General features: G+C 40.8%; 1 protein-coding gene across 4 annotated transcripts in view; it reads left to right on the top strand.

Moving 5' to 3' along the window:
- Positions 1-6,541: 6,541 nt before the first annotated feature.
- LOC127934894 (uncharacterized) overlaps positions 6,542-16,347 on the top strand; it is a 276,354-nt gene continuing 266,548 nt past the window's right edge. Inside the window, exons 1-2 of one of the 4 annotated variants that reach the window (XM_052532443.1) lie at positions 6,542-7,742; positions 10,935-11,305. In XM_052532443.1, the coding sequence (XP_052388403.1) occupies positions 6,852-7,739 (888 nt within the window). In that variant the 5' untranslated portion in view covers positions 6,542-6,851 and the 3' untranslated portion in view covers positions 7,740-7,742; positions 10,935-11,305. Of the gene's footprint in view, positions 7,887-10,934; positions 11,306-16,347 lie in introns of those variants that run through there. The other 3 variants (XM_052532442.1, XM_052532445.1, XM_052532444.1) reach the window with 3 other exon arrangements.

Raw genomic sequence — 16,347 nt, forward strand, 5'->3', positions numbered from 1 at the left:
TAAATTCAATCCAGAATCCATCAGAGAATAAATCCCTAGGATGATTGGCACAGTTAAATCCACATCACTCATTATGTATAATGTTAGTTCCATCTTAAATCCTTGAATCTCACACTTCCAAGTCACTCTTCCAATTGCAGTCTGCTGCTGTCCATTGGCGAGGAGAAATTATTGACCATCCCTGGTTGACTTTTTAATCAGAATCAGAATCAGAAAGAGCTTTATTGCCAAGTATGCTTGTGCATACAAGGAATTTGTTTTAGTGACATAGGCTTCCAGTACACTGAGAAAACATTTGTTTTAGTGACAAAAAAAATAAATAAAAAAAGGTAAAGAAATAAGTGTATAAACAATTGTCCTATATATGATAATGGAATAGGATTGAATAAGATCCATGGATGTACTAGGATGGAGGGGTAACAAATAAATATAAGGATATTGCACATTATTTTGCATAAGAATAAGTGGGGAACATTTAACTGTTCATTAGGTAGATTGCCTGGGGGAAGAAACTATTGTTGTGCCTTGCTGTTCTGGTGTTTGCGGCTCTTGAGGCGCCGGCCAGATGGCAAAAGTTCAAAGATGGGGTTACTTGTATGTGAGGGATCCAGAGTGATTTTCTGAACCCTTTTCCTCACTCTGGATGTATACAGTTCTTGAAGGGTGGGCAGAGGAGCACCAATAATCCTTTCGGCAGTCCGAACTGTTCTCCGTCATCTTCTGATGTCTGATTTTGTTGCTGAACCAAACCAGACAGTTATTGAGGTACACAGTACAGACTCAATGACGGCTGAGTAGAACTGTTTCAGCAGCTTCTGTGGCGAAGGAAGTACAACCTCTGCTGGGCCTTTTTCACAATGGAGTCAATGTGATTGTCCCACTTCAGGTCCTGAGAGATGGTGGTTCCCAGGAATCTGAATGACTCCACTGCAGTCACAGTGCTGTTCATGATGGTGAGTGGGGAAAGTGCAGGGGGGTTTCTCCTGAAGTCCACGATCATCTCCACTGTTTTGAGCGTGTTCAGCTCCAGGTTGTTAAGACTGCACCAGACAGCCAGCTGCTCAACCTCTTGTCTGTAAGCAGACTCATCACCGTCCTGGATGAGGGCGATGACTGTAGTGTTGTCTGCAAACTTCAGGAGCTTGACAGAGGGGTCTTTAGAGGTGCAGTCGTTGGTGTACAGGAAGAAGAGCAGAGGGGAGAGAACACATCCCTGAGGGGCGCCAGTGTTGGTGGAGCAGCTGTTTGACATGAATTTCCCCAGTCTCACCAACTGTTGCCTATCTGTCAGAAAGCTGGTGTTCCACTGACAGATAGACCTAGGAACAGAGAGCTGGGTCAGTTTGGTCTGGAGGGTTGTTGGGATGATGGTGTTGAAAGCCGAACTAAAGTCCACAAACAGGATCCTCACATAAGTCCCTGTTTTGTCCAGATGTTGCAGGATGAAGTGCAATCTGATGTTGATTGCATCATCCACGGACCTGTTCGCCCACTAGGCAAACTGCAGGGGGTCCAGTAAGGGTCCAGTGATGTCCTTCAGATAAGCCAGAACAAGTTTTTCAAACAACTTCATGATGACAGACGTTAGAGCCTCAGGTCTGTAGTCGTTAAGTCCTGTTATCTTGGGTTTCTTTGGAATGGGGATTATGGTGGAGCGTTTGAAGCAGGAAGGCACTTCACACAACTCCAGGGATCTGTTGAAGATCTGTGAAAAGATGGGTGCCAGCTGGTCAGCACAGATTTTCAGACAGGCTGGTGTAATGCATCTGGGCCTGGTGCTTTTCTTCTTTTGTTCTTCTTGAAGACCTGGCGCACATCATCTTCACAGATTTGAAGAGCAGGAGGTATGGAGAGGGGGACTGCAGGAGGTGTTAATGGTTGTGTAGGGAGATCAGAATTGTCAGAATGGGTGTTGGGGGTTTCAAATCTACAATAAAACTCATACAGGTCGGTAGCAAGTTGTTGATTAGCCTCAGTGCAAGGGGATGGTGTCTTGTAGTTTGTGATGGCTCTCAGTCCTCTCCAAACTGAAGTTGAGTCGTTGGAAGTAAACTGGTCTTCCAACTTTTTAGCGTAGTTCTTTTTAGCCGCTCTAATCTCTTTGTTCAGTGTGTTCCTCGCCTGATTGTACAAGACCCTGTCCCCATTTCTGTAGGCATTCTCTTTGGCCTGACAAAGATGTCTGAGTTTTACTGTAAACCATGGCTTATCATTGTTGAATGTTAAATAAGTCCTGGTAGGAATGCATATCCTCACAGAAACTAATATAGGATGTTACAGTATCTGTGAGTTCGTCCAGATCGGTGGTAGCAGCTTCAAAATCACTCCAATCAGTGAGGTCAAAACAAGATTGTAAATCCTGCTCTGTTTCGCTGGGCCATCTCTTCACAGTCCTTACTACAGGTTTAGCAGATTTAAGTTTTTGCTTGTAGGACGGTATAAGATGAATCAGACAGTGATTAGAATGTCCCAAAGCTGCTCGTGGAACAGAGTGATATGCATCCTTTATTGTGGTGTAACAGTAATCCAGCATATAACTGGGACATGTAACATGCTGTCTGTATTTTGGCAGTTCAATGGAGAGATTGGCTTTATTAAAGTCCCAAAGAATGGTTAAAACAGAGTCCGGGTTTTGTTGTTCTGTGTCTGTGATCTGATCAGTGAGTTTCTGTAAAGCTGAACTAACGTGCGCGTGAGGAGGGATGTAAACACTGACCAGAATGAATGAGTGAAACTCCCGTGGCGGATATAACGGCTTGCAGTTAATGAAGAGTGTTTCGAGGTTTGAGCAGCACGTTTTCTTTAACACAATTACATCTGTATACCAGCATTCATTGATGTAAAAGCTTGTCCCTCTGCTGCATGATTTCCCCATTGATTCTGCATCGCGATCCGCTCTAAACAGCTGAAAGTCCGGCAGATGGAGTGTGCTGTCTGGCATGGCGTCATTCAGCCAAGTTTCCGTGAAACACAGAGCAGCAGAGTGGATGCCGGTGGATGCTAGGCAATGGCGTTCGAAATGAGAGAGAGTGTGCTACCAGTATCTACCATGGCTGTACAGTATTGATCTTGTAAAATAATTGGGATGGTGACAGTGATGCCCCTAGTTATGGCTGGATTATTGGAAGGTTGGATTGCTTGCAGTGGTATGACAACTTGGAGACAGCGAGCTGGTTGAACTTTCTTCTTTTGGTCAGCTGTATTAACTTGACTCCAGTACTTCCTAGATTCTTCAAAATCCCTTTCGATTTGTGTGCCAATCTTTACTAGTTTAGCAACATCCTTCATGGTCCCTCTTAATAGACTAGCTATACAAGGGTTACAGTTTCTTAGTACAGCCTGGACAATGTCTCTCTCACTCATTCCACTTTTCCATTTTATACATAATGCTCGATATCGGTAAGTCCCAAATACATTCCTTCACCCCTTGATTCCTGCAATCTTCTAATAGCTACGTCTTCTTAATCTTCACTTAAGAAGGACTGCAAGAAGACTTCTCAAAACTGTTTCCAACTCCTCACGTGTTGCAATTCTGCCAGCCACCAGTCTTTAGCAGTACCTTTGAGCACCGCAGTCAACGCCGCCAGCACTTCAGCATCACTAAGAGGTCGAACTGCAAAGTATTCTTCACAACCCTCAATGAAGTTTACAGGATCCTCTTCTTGAGCATCACAGAAGCTAGGGAACTCAAGTTTAACCGGGGGATTGTACTGCAAGGATGCATGACTTTCTGAATAAATTGATGGAATGTTCTGTACGTGGTAAGTTTGATTTTGAGAAGCGGTATGAGGAGTAGAGCAATTGGGAACAGACTGTGTGGAGTTATATGAACGAGCATTGAATGATTTGAATTTTTTCTCAATTTGGACATCCCTTCATTTCAGACAGTCTATCATGGATTGTCCAATGTCCCTTATTGCTAGTTCCAACCGATCCTTCATTCTCTCTCTCGCTCTCTCTCTCTATCAAAACGGCAGTTAATTTGTTCCTGCAGCTTTTGAAACTTGGCTTCCAACACCTTTTGAGAAACACAATCACCTAACCTCTGTTTGTTCTCTTCCCAGCTGCCTTCAAGTGTAGTTAGTCGATCTGATAGCCTCTCTACTATCATTGTGATTGATATTGGTGTGGCTTGGTTATGCTCACTTTCCCATTCAAGTGGGGGTGGGGGGTAGAAACCTTTCCTGCACATCATCTAAGATATTTTCCTCCTCTTCTCCTCGATCAATGTATAAGTTGCTGAATGTGTGCATTAACTCACCCATTGGGTCTCTCCGGGTAATAAATGCCTCAGATGATAAATCCAGTTCAGGACCATTTTCATCCTCTCCCAGAGCAGCCTCACTTGCCATACTGAAATATCTTAAATTTACACTGAACACAAGAGCTTATAAATGCCTGCAGGTCCCTGTTCGGGCGCCACTATGTAACAATTCGTCTAGTATTCATACCCAGACCAATTGCCACAAGATTAATATTAGGGAGGGAACCACCGGCTATGATCTGTGTTAGTTTAAATACTCAAAAAGACAAGAAATAGATGTAAAAGTGAGTATTATTCCAAAAGAAAGCAGTAAAGAATACATATTATCATCAATACATGATAGGAAATCCCACATATAATAACCAGAGGCATAGCATTTCAAACACACAACAATAAACTTGACAGCAACCAATCTGGCTTCAGAAGTGGACATTCAACTGAGACGGCCTTGCTCTCAGTTGTTGAAGCTCTAAGACTGGCAAGAGCAGAATCCGTATCTTCAGTACTTATCTTGCTTGATCTGTCCGCTGCTTTTGACATGGTTAACCACCAGATCCTCCTATCAACGCTACTGGCGAAAGGCATCTCAGGAACAACACTTCAATGGTTTGAGTCTTACCTACCAGATAGGTCCTTCAAAGTATCTTGGAGAGGTGAGGTGTCCAAGTCTCAACATCTAACTACTGGGGTGCCTCAGGGTTCAGTTCTTGGACCACTTCTCTTCTCTGTCTACATGGCATCATTAGGTTCTGTCATTCAAAAACATGGCTTTTAATGCCACTACTATGCTGATGACACTCAACTCTACCTCTCATTCCATCCTGATGATCTGACGGTAGCTATTAGCATCTCAGCTTGTCTAACTAATATTTCTTCCTGGATGATGGACCATCACCTTCAACTCAACCTTGCCAAGACAGAACTGCTTGTGATTCCAGCAAACCCATCGTTCCATCACAATTTCACCATCAAGTTAGGCACATCAACCATAACTCCTTCAAAAACAGCTAGAAGCCTTGGAGTTATGATTGATGATCAGCTGACTTTCTCAGACCACATTGATAAAACTGTCCGATCCTGCAGATTTGCTTTATTCAACATCAAGAAGATCAAGCCCTTTCTTTCGGAACATGCTGCACAACTCCTTGTTCAAGCTCTTGTTCTGTCCAGGCTGGACTATTGCAATGCCCTCTTGGCAGGTCTTCCAGCCAATTCTATCAAACCTTTACAATTAATTCAGAACGCCGCAGCAAGATTAATTTTTAATGAGCCAAAAAGAATACATGTCACACCTCTGTTTATCAATTTGCACTGGCTTCCAATAGCTGCTCGCATAAAATTCAAGGCATTGATGTTTGCCTACAAAACTACCACTGGTTCTGCACCCATTTACCTAAATTTGTTACTTCAGACTTATGTGCCCTCTAGAAGCTTGCGTTCTGCAAGTGAACGTCGCTTGATTGTGCCATCCCAAAGAAGCACAAATTAAATTAAATGTTCCCTTCTGGTGGAATGAACTCCCCAACTCAATCCGAGCAGCTGAGTCCTTAGCCATCTTCAAGAATCGGCTTAAAACACATCTCTTCCATCTTTATTTGACCCTCTAACCTTAACACTCACTATTCTAATTCTATTCTTTAAAAAATCTAACTACCTTTCTAATCTTTTTGTATTCTATTTTCTTTTCATTTATTATGCAATTGTATATGTATGTGTGTGTGTATGTGTAAAGACCTCTAACTAGCTTGCTCTATTCTTTTATTTTTTTTATTCTATCTGTTTTCTTTTTATTTATTATATTAGTTAAAAACCCATCCTACGTGTACTGTGTTAAGCTAACTGAGACTTGTTATAGCACTTATATATCATTGCTCTTTAGTTGTTTTTGATTGCTTCCACTGTCTTCTGTAAGTCGCTTTGGATAAAAGCGTCTGCTACATGAATAAATGTAAATGTAAATACAAGCTAAAACATTTCCCAGAATAAATGTACTGTAATCCCAGGAACTGAAAAGTGCAGAACGGACACCAACTACAACATCACCAGATACAATGGCAGAAGAAAGATGCATTTGATGCAAAGGCACTTCAATAAACCCCATCTCAAAACCTCATACTAGTACATGGTGTGGCGAGTGGGGCGGGGCCGAGAGGCGTGGGAACGAGGAGTGAGGCCAGGTGTAGTGATTGGAGATGAGCTACACCTGAGCCCCACCGCTAGTATCGAGTCCCACGTAGGAGATGGAAGGATATAAAACTGGAGTGACGACCGTGCTGTTTGTTGTTGACGGCTGAACTGCGTTTGAGCTCCGTCACTATATTCTTTTCATTGACTATTTTTAACTTAAAAATCTATTTTATACACCATCGTTTCCGTTTATATAACGCGTGAATATATCCTCTATTGTATTCTACAACAAAAACAATTAGAGCGACTCGCTATCACTAGATTTATTTTGATCTCCCGGGTCCGCTATTAGCTTTTAGCCAGTTAGCATCAGCAAGCGTGGTTGCTGCTAACTGAGCTTACATTGCTAATACTCTATTCACACACATTACCACTGCTGTACTCACTGTTACTTGCTTTAATGGCGGATGAATGTCTCCACTCTGTGCAGCTCGAGCTCGAGGCCGTGGGGAAGCAGATTCGCGACCTGGAACGGAGGCAGGCCGAGCTGAGAGAGCGGAGAGCCGCGCTGGAATCATCCCGGGCTGACGCTCACAAGTCCGGGGTAAGTATACAGCGTGCTGTTAACAGTCCCACCACGTCTACTCCGTGTGTTTCTCTGCGCAGGCCCGGGGCACCCAGGACGCGATCTTCCCAGATGTCCTTCACTGCGACGCCGGGACACCACGGACCCTGGGTGCATCCACAGCGGAGGATGCGAGCCGGGTCCCGGGCGACGACATCTCCCCCTCCTGCCTTCGAGATCTCCATCCAGAACCGCTTCGCTCCCCTCCGCGAGACAGGACGCGACGCTGTGATCATCGGAGACTCCATCGTCCGACACGTAAGTGCTACGTTAGCCGAAGGTAAAGTGCACACTCATTGTTTGCCTGGTGCTCGTGTTCTCGATGTTTCTGCGCAGATACCCGCGATCCTGAAGGACGACGAGAGCCCGAGAGCGGTCGTGCTTCACGCCGGGGTTAACGACACCACGCTGCGGCAGACGGAGACGCTGAAGAGGGACTTCAGGAGCCTGATCGAGACGGTTCGCAGCACGACGCCCGCGGCGACGATCGTCGTGTCAGGACCACTGCCCACGTATCGACGAGGACACGAAAGGTTCAGTAGACTTTTTGCTTTAAATGAATGGTTGTTGTCATGGTGTAAAGAACAGAAACTGCTATTTGTTAATAACTGGAATCTTTTCTGGGAGCGTCCTAGACTGTTTCGCGCTGATGGATTACACCCCAGTCGAGTCGGAGCGGAGCTTCTCTCTGACAACATCTCCAGGACACTTCGCTCCATGTGACTAGTAAGTCAATTCTCAAATAACCATTATGATGAGTTTTGTTCCACCCGCTTAAATGATAAAAGTACTTGTGCTGTAAAACCTATTAAGACTGTGTCTGTTCCCAGAATAGTGAGGTCAAAATATAAATATAAATATAATGTAGGATCTAGAAAAAATCTTATCGTAATTAAACCAGAAAAATGTAAAGTAAATGAACAAAAACAATTTTTAAAGTTTGGGCTCATAAATATTAGATCACTCACACCAAAAGCAGTTATTGTAAATGAAATGATCACAGATAATAGTTTTGATTTACTCTGCTTGACTGAAACCTGGCTAAAACCAAATGATTATTTTGGTCTAAATGAGTCTACTCCACCAAACTACTGTTATAAGCATGAGCCCCGTCAGACTGGTCGTGGCGGGGGTGTTGCAACAATATATAGTGATATTCTCAATGTTACCCAGAAAACAGGATACAGGTTTAACTCTTTTGAAATACTAATGCTAAATGTTACTCTGTCAGACATGCAAAAGAAATCTAATGTATCTCTTGCTCTGGCTACTGTGTATAGACCACCAGGGCCGTATACAGAATTCCTAAAAGAATTTGCAGATTTCCTCTCAGACCTTCTAGTTACAGTTGATAAGGCGCTAATCATGGGAGATTTTAATATTCACGTTGATAATACAAATGATACATTAGGACTTGCGTTTACTGACCTAATAAACTCCTTTGGAGTCAAGCAAAATGTCACCGGGCCCACTCATCGTTTTAATCATACACTAGATTTAATTATATCGCATGGCATCGATCTTACTGCTATAGATGTTGTACCTCAAAGTGATGATATTACAGACCATTTCCTCGTATCGTGCATGCTGCGTATAACTGATATTAACTATATGTCGCAGCGTTACCGTCTGGGCAGAACTATTGTTCCAGCCACCAAAGACAGATTCGCAAATAACCTGCCTGATCTATCTCAACTGCTATTTGTACCCAAAAATACACATGAATTAGACAAAATTACTGACAACATGGGCACTATTTTCTCTAATACATTAGAAGCTGTTGCCCCAATCAAATTGAAAAAAGTTAGAGAAAAACGTACTGTACCATGGTATAACAGTAATACTCACTCTCTCAAGAAAGTAACTCGTAGTCTTGAACGCAAATGGAGAAAAACTAACTTAGAAGTTTTTAGAATTGCATGGAAAAACAGTATGTCCAGCTATAGACAGGCTCTAAAAACTGCTAGGGCAGAGCATATACACAAACTCATAGAAAATAACCAAAACAATCCAAGGTTTTTATTTAACACAGTGGCTAAGTTAACAAATTACCAGACGCCACCTGATTCAAATATTCCACCAACGTTAAATAGTAATGACTTTATGAATTTCTTCACTGATAAAATAGATAACATTAGAAATACAATAGCGAATGTAGATTCTACAGCATCTAACACTTCAGTTTCATCCATCGCACCCAAACATAAACTGCAGTGCTTTACAACCATAGGACAGGAGGAGCTAAATAAACTTATCACTGTATCTAAACCAACAACATGTTTATTAGATCCTGTACCCACTAAATTACTGAAAGAGCTGTTACCTGTAGCCGAAGAACCGCTTCTCAATATCATAAACTCGTCGTTATCTTTAGGACACGTCCCAAAACCATTCAAGCTGGCGGTTATCAAGCCTCTTATTAAGAAACCAAAACTAGATCCTAGTGTACTGGCAAATTATAGGCCTATTTCAAATCTTCCATTTATGTCTAAAATTTTAGAAAAAGTTGTGTCTGCTCAATTGAGCACCTTCCTGCATAAAAATGATCTGTATGAAGAATTTCAGTCAGGTTTTAGGCCCCACCATAGCACAGAAACTGCACTTGTTAAAATTACAAATGACCTGCTCCTTGCGTCAGACCAAGGCTGCATCTCATTTCTAGTCTTACTTGATCTTAGTGCTGCGTTCGACACCATAGATCATGACATACTCATAGATCGATTACAAAACTATACAGGTATTCAAGGGCAGGCTCTAAGATGGTTTAGATCCTACCTGTCCGATCGCTACCATTTTGTTTACTTAAATGGGGAGCCATCTCATTTATCATCAGTAAAATATGGAGTGCCACAAGGATCCGTCCTAGGTCCCCTTCTATTTTCAATATACATGTTGCCCCTTGGTAATATTATTAGAAAATACGGAATTAGCTTCCACTGTTATGCTGATGATACTCAGCTATATATATCAACGAGACCAGATGAAACTTCCCAATTATCTAAGCTAACAGATTGTGTTAAAAATGTAAAAGATTGGATGACAAAGAATTTTCTCCAATTAAATTCGGATAAGACGGAGATATTAATTATTGGACAAAAAAACACTACACAGAATCTTGTAGATTACAATCTGCAACTAGACGGATGTACTGTTACTTCCTCTACAGTCAGAAATCTGGGTGTTATATTAGACAGCAATTTGTCTTTTGAAAATCATATTTCCAATGTTACAAAAATTGCATTCTTCCATCTTAGAAACATTGCCAAGCTACGAAACATGTTATCTGTTTCTGATGCAGAAAAGCTAGTTCATGCATTCATGACCTCTAGACTGGACTATTGTAATGCACTTCTAGGTGGTTGTCCTGCTTCTTCAATAAACAAGCTACAGGTCGTCCAAAATGCAGCAGCGAGAGTCCTTACGAGGTCAAGAAAATATGATCATATTACCCCAATTTTACAGTCTCTGCACTGGCTACCTATTAAGTTCCGCATCAGTTACAAATTATCATTACTTACTTATAAGGCCCTAAATGGTTTAGCTCCAGCGTACCTAACTAGCCTTCTACCACGTTACAACCCATCACGCACCCTAAGGTCACAAAACGCTGGACTTTTGGTAGTTCCTAGGATAGCAAAGTCCACTAAAGGAGGTAGAGCCTTCTCACATTTGGCTCCCAAACTCTGGAATAGCCTTCCTGATAATGTTCGGGGTTCAGACACACTCTCTTTGTTTAAATCTAGATTAAAAACACATCTCTTTCGCCAAGCATTCGAATAATGTATCTTTTTAATTGTGAGTGTAGTTGCATCTGATCAAAGGTGCATTTTTATTCATTAGCTTGGGTTAAACTAATTTTACTTTGTTGGATCAGCAGCTATGCTAATGATGTCTGTATTTTGTTTCTATGTGTTCTATGTTTTGCCACGGGATTCACATCCCGTGGTAACTAGGATTTACACAAGCTCCAGTCTGGATCCAGAACACCTGAGAAGAGATGATGCTGACCATCAGAGGACCTCAGATGATGCTAACCCTGAATGAACAAACAGAACTAACAATTATTCCTAAATGTGTGACTGAATCATATAATAACTTAATTAATAATATTGATAGTTCATCGTCTAGCTGACTACGTCTTGTATTATTATTATTTTTTAGTTTTTCTAAAATCCTGTCAAATGTGCACAAACTACTAGCTACTACTAAATATTGTAGAAACATAATTTTCTGTAAAGTTGCTTTGTAACGATTTGTTTTGTAAAAAGCGCTATACAAATAAACTTGAATTGAAATTGAATTGAATTGAATTGAAGGACGAGAGAGGACCACTGTAACGATATGAACTTCCTAATCATCGGGAAGAAGGAGGCGGGAACCGGCGCACAATCAAAACTCATTTTAATATCCAAAATAAACCCAAAATGGCGCACCAGCCCCTCACGGACGACTGGTGCGCATAAATAAAAAGCACACACATTAAAATAATGTCCCAGGCCTGGTCCTCTCTCGTCCTTCACGGTCGTCACTCCAGTTTTATATCCTTCCATCTCCTACGTGGGACTCGATACTAGCGGTGGGGCTCAGGTGTAGCTCATCTCCAATCACTACACCTGGCCTCACTCCTCGTTCCCACGCCTCTCGGCCCCGCCCCACTCGCCACACATGGGTTCCAGTAGCAGTTTCAGAAGATATGGGCAAAATTCCTTCTAGAAGAAACAACTGCACAGCGTCTGTATCTCGAAGACGCACTGGCACAGTTTTAGTTGAACCAGGCAATGACACATTTCCTACAGTGATAAATGGTGTATAATCAACAAAAGTAGTTACACACCGATCAACAGATTTACCACCAAAACTAGGTAAAGACTGATCTTTCTTATCAGGAGTATCAGTGGATGGCAAAGTAGAAACCAAAGCAATAGGTTTTGACAGTCTTTTTTCCTCTTAAGAATAAGACAGATATTTTTTGACCAGGCTTTTTAAAATAAAAGCAATGTCTCATGAGAGCACAGTCTTACTAGAATGTTCAGCAAATGTCACCTTCACTGTCGTGTTCCTACTCATCACAGGAGACTTTGTCTTAGCTTGAATGCAAAACTTAGATTTACTCATGTCGTTTTTAAGACTGACTAAACTGAATGACCCATGGTGGATTAACATAAATTCATCAGCCATGATAGCAGCTTCAGATAATGTATTCACTTTGTGTTCAGTGAGATACGTAGCTACAGCATGAGGAACACAATGTTTAAACTCCTCCAAAAGCACCAATTCTCTTAACTGCTCTTTAGGTGAAACTTTCATGGAAGTGCACCAACGATCAAATAAATTTTCCTTTTCTCTTGCAAATTCAACATGAGTACATTCATTAGTTTTATCCAAGTTCCTCCATTTTTGATGATATGCCTCAGGTACATGTAACACAGCAGATTTCACAAGATCATACTCACCACTCTGTTTTCAGTGAGAGAGCAGAATAAACTTCCTGTGATTTACCTGTAAAACACTGTAACAATAAAGTCCAAAAGCTTTTTGGCCATTTCATGGATAAAGCAACAGTTTCAAAATGATAGAAATATTTCTCAATTTCCTTTTTCAGAAAATGACGGAGCAAATCTCACATTTCTATGAACACAGTTTCACCTACAGCTGAATGCTGTGATAAAGCAGGAGGCGAAACTTCTGCTGTTTTTACTGCTATCTCCAATTCCAATTTTTTTTTTACTTAAACGCCCTCTCGTCCCGTTCCTTCTCTAACTCAAGCTCCAATCATCGCACCACTAACTGGTGACCAAATTTTCTCTCTGCAAATTCGCTTTCCATCGCTCGCTCTTTCATAGCATGATTGTAATGCTCAGCATGAATTTTCGCAACATTTAAAATACAATTGTTTCTCTTGCAAAGACAAATTTGGAAATTTTATATCATTTTCACTATCAACCTCACCAGGAGTATACACATGACTCACTATGTGTAGTTTCCTTTAGCTGCTTCTCTTGAGTAGTGAGATCGATACTGAAGCGTTCTGCAGTTTGCACCAGTTGCTCGTTTCTGAAGGGCACGCAAAGAAATATTCGAGCACCGAAGACATTCTGTTCATATATGTATACTACAAAAATATAAACGAAACAACCAGCTCACGCACGTGAGATACTGTTTACTAGAAATACAACTTCCATAAAAACTGACCTTGATGACGTACATGTCATGTCAGAAACCTGTAAGTCTTCTGATCGCTGTGCCAAAAGAAATCTGAATCCACCACCGAATCTTGCAGACGTTGTTGAATAATTTTGTCCCATTGCTTTTATGGACTCTCTATGGGCTTCTCCCTTGACTTCATGCCCCCATGTCCCCCTGGTAGCCTCATAGACAGTAAAAAATTGCCTGCGGGCTTCCCATCCTTTCCATACTGTTATTTCTCTACTATGCGACAGAGAGTCGCAGGTTTCGCAATCGTTAACCTATTTAAAAAAAAATAGCTTCTACGAGGCCACAATGTAAGATGCAAGGTAATGGGGCCTATTATACATTTTCATGTTTCTTTAGAAAAAAATTAATGGACAAATTGAGTCTTAGACGCCTAAGATGTAAAGTTATTCACTGTCATCAAAGTGACGCAAAAATGAATGGGAGTCAATGGAATGCTAACAGCAGGTGGGGGTCCGCTAGCCAATGGCGGTGCCCAGAGGTGCTTCAAAAAAATATGAAACCCTGCCCCCCTACATATAACAATCTGTGTCTATATGGTATCACACAGCAAGAATCAGGTTCTTCTTCAATTAATTTTATCGGCAGCTTACAATCTTTGTGCATTACCACCATCTACTGTATTGAGGTGTGATCACATTGGGAAGTCATAAATATATATATATATGTCTATATATATATATATATATATATATATATATATATATATATATATATATATATGAGGAGATCAGATCCAAAACTTCAGCTAGCGCTGCGTGTTCAGATGCTCCAGCTTCAATCTCAGCTCACCCTCCAGAAAGAAGAAGAAGAAAAAAAGAATTATAAATTAAATCTGGCTAAATTCTTAACACAACAGGTTGCTCGAAGTAACAGAGTTCTTTGTTACCCTCTTTAATTTTTCTCTCTCTTCAGAGTATTGCCTACATGTCAGAAGTACATGCTTCACGGTTTCTGTTTCCATACAATATGAGCACATTCCTGTCTCATGTTTCCCTATTATCTGTAAGCCACTGTTCTGTTCTGTATGTCCTAACCTTAGCCTTGTGAGCCAGGTTTCATCATGTCATGTAAGTGAACTGATCATTTTAACTGTTACATTCTGTTGAATACTATATAAATGCCTACCTTTTTCCCCCTTATCCCATTTATCTTGCCAGTTTATAAATACTATCTATAATTATTGTTTTCAATTCTGATTTGAACCTGTACTTGTTCTGTTTTAAGTGCTTCTTTTGCCAACTCGTCTGCCCTCTCATTTCCCTCAATACTTGTGTGTAATATTAGCTTCTGTTGAGTTATCCTGAAAATCATCTGATGAACATTTAAAAGATCCTTTCTCCATGCAGATTTCCCAGTCTGGATGCTAGTTAGGGAAGACATAGAGTCCGAACAAATAACAGATTTATATGGTTTTACTTCTTCTTCCCACTGTAGTGCCATTATGATGGCTATCATCTCTGCAGAGAAGATTGATAGGTGGTTTGAGGTTCTTTTTTTGTAAAATAACATTATATTTAGGAATGTATACAGCCACCCCCATTTTACCTGCTGGTTCTTTGGATGCATCTGTAAATATTTGTACTGAGTCATTATACATTACTTCTAGATATTGCTTTACACAATCCCGTCTTGATTATATTTTTAGCTTCCAGATTAACTACAGGATAGCAGAAAAACCAAGGTGGAATTGTGCTCAAGTTAACATTTTAGTACTGATACCCATGTCCAAGAATCAGGTTCACAACTCTGATTGGTTTTAAAAGAATGGTATTTTGCGCCATAATGGAGCTAGCACAATCAGCATAACAATCTTATTAGTATTAGCATCCTTACCGGAGCTATCCTGAAAAGCTTGCTGTCATGCTGCTTAACTCTCAATCTCACAGCTTTCAACCTAATGGGACACACAATATTTAAAAATTTGGTTCAAGATGTTTCTTAGAATTTCTGTCCTACAGAGGATATTTTTTAGGATATTTCGCATACCAGTCCTTGTTGCTTTTTAACAATGTCTTCACCGGAGAAATTGAGTTTTTTATTTAATAGTAAATTCCCTGGGGTGTACATGCCACCCACAGGAAGAGTAGAGATTTTGCACTCCAGTAACCTTGTGCGGGTTACATATGTTTTCATCTGAATGCATTGTGTGCCTTGGGGCATCCGTAGTTGTCATGCATATTAAGAGGAGGGGTAGAAAGAATAACTGAATAAAATAAATCTGGCATCCGAATAGTAGAGTTTTGAGTCATTTCATAAATATAAACTATAACAGGGTATCAGAAGTTTCTGTATAAAACTGATACAGTTATTATGGCACAATTACAGCCTTCGCCGCCTTTGAACCTGCGGGGAAATCTCTAGGAAAATTGGAAAAGTTGGATTCAAAGATTGGATTTGAACTTTTCGCTACGGCAAGCAATATAGCTGAATAATCCAAGAAGGTACAGTGTGTGATGTTTCTACTTGTGGCAAGAAAACTACTACTACTAAAAGACAAGTCTAAAGACTTTATTATTAGACGTGTTCTTCACACACTCACAGGGACTCTCAGAAATGATTGATGCTTATGTCACAGACATGAAAAAAGCAAAAGACTGAGTTCAGGGATCTAAATGACTCATTGATTTGTGACAGAATTGTATGCAGTATAGAGGACAAACTGTTAAAAGGGGGTGGCGCAGTGGATAAGACACATGCCATTGGTATTAGAGACCTGGGTTCGAATCCACTGTGAGACACCAATGTGTCCCTGAGCAAGACACTTAACACCTAGTTGCTCCAGAGGCGTGCGACCTCTGACATATATAGCAATTGTAGGTCGCTTTGGATAAAAGTGTGAGCTAAATTAATAAATGTGAAAAAAATGTAAATATAATGTAAAATGAAGCCTGCTGAGAGAGGTAGATGAAAAGCCTGCAGGACCAGTGAGATTACAGTATTGTTCAAAATAATAGCAGTACAATGTGACTAACCAGAATAATCAAGGTTTTTCGTATATTTTTTTATTGCTACGTGGCAAACAAGTTACCAGTAGGTTCAGTAGATTCTCAGAAAACAAATGAGACCCAGCATTCAAGATATGCACGCTCTTAAGGCTGTGCTATTGGGCAATTAG

The sequence above is a fragment of the Carassius gibelio genome, chromosome A19 (genome assembly GCF_023724105.1).
Source record: "Carassius gibelio isolate Cgi1373 ecotype wild population from Czech Republic chromosome A19, carGib1.2-hapl.c, whole genome shotgun sequence".
Classification (NCBI taxonomy): domain Eukaryota; kingdom Metazoa; phylum Chordata; class Actinopteri; order Cypriniformes; family Cyprinidae; genus Carassius; species Carassius gibelio.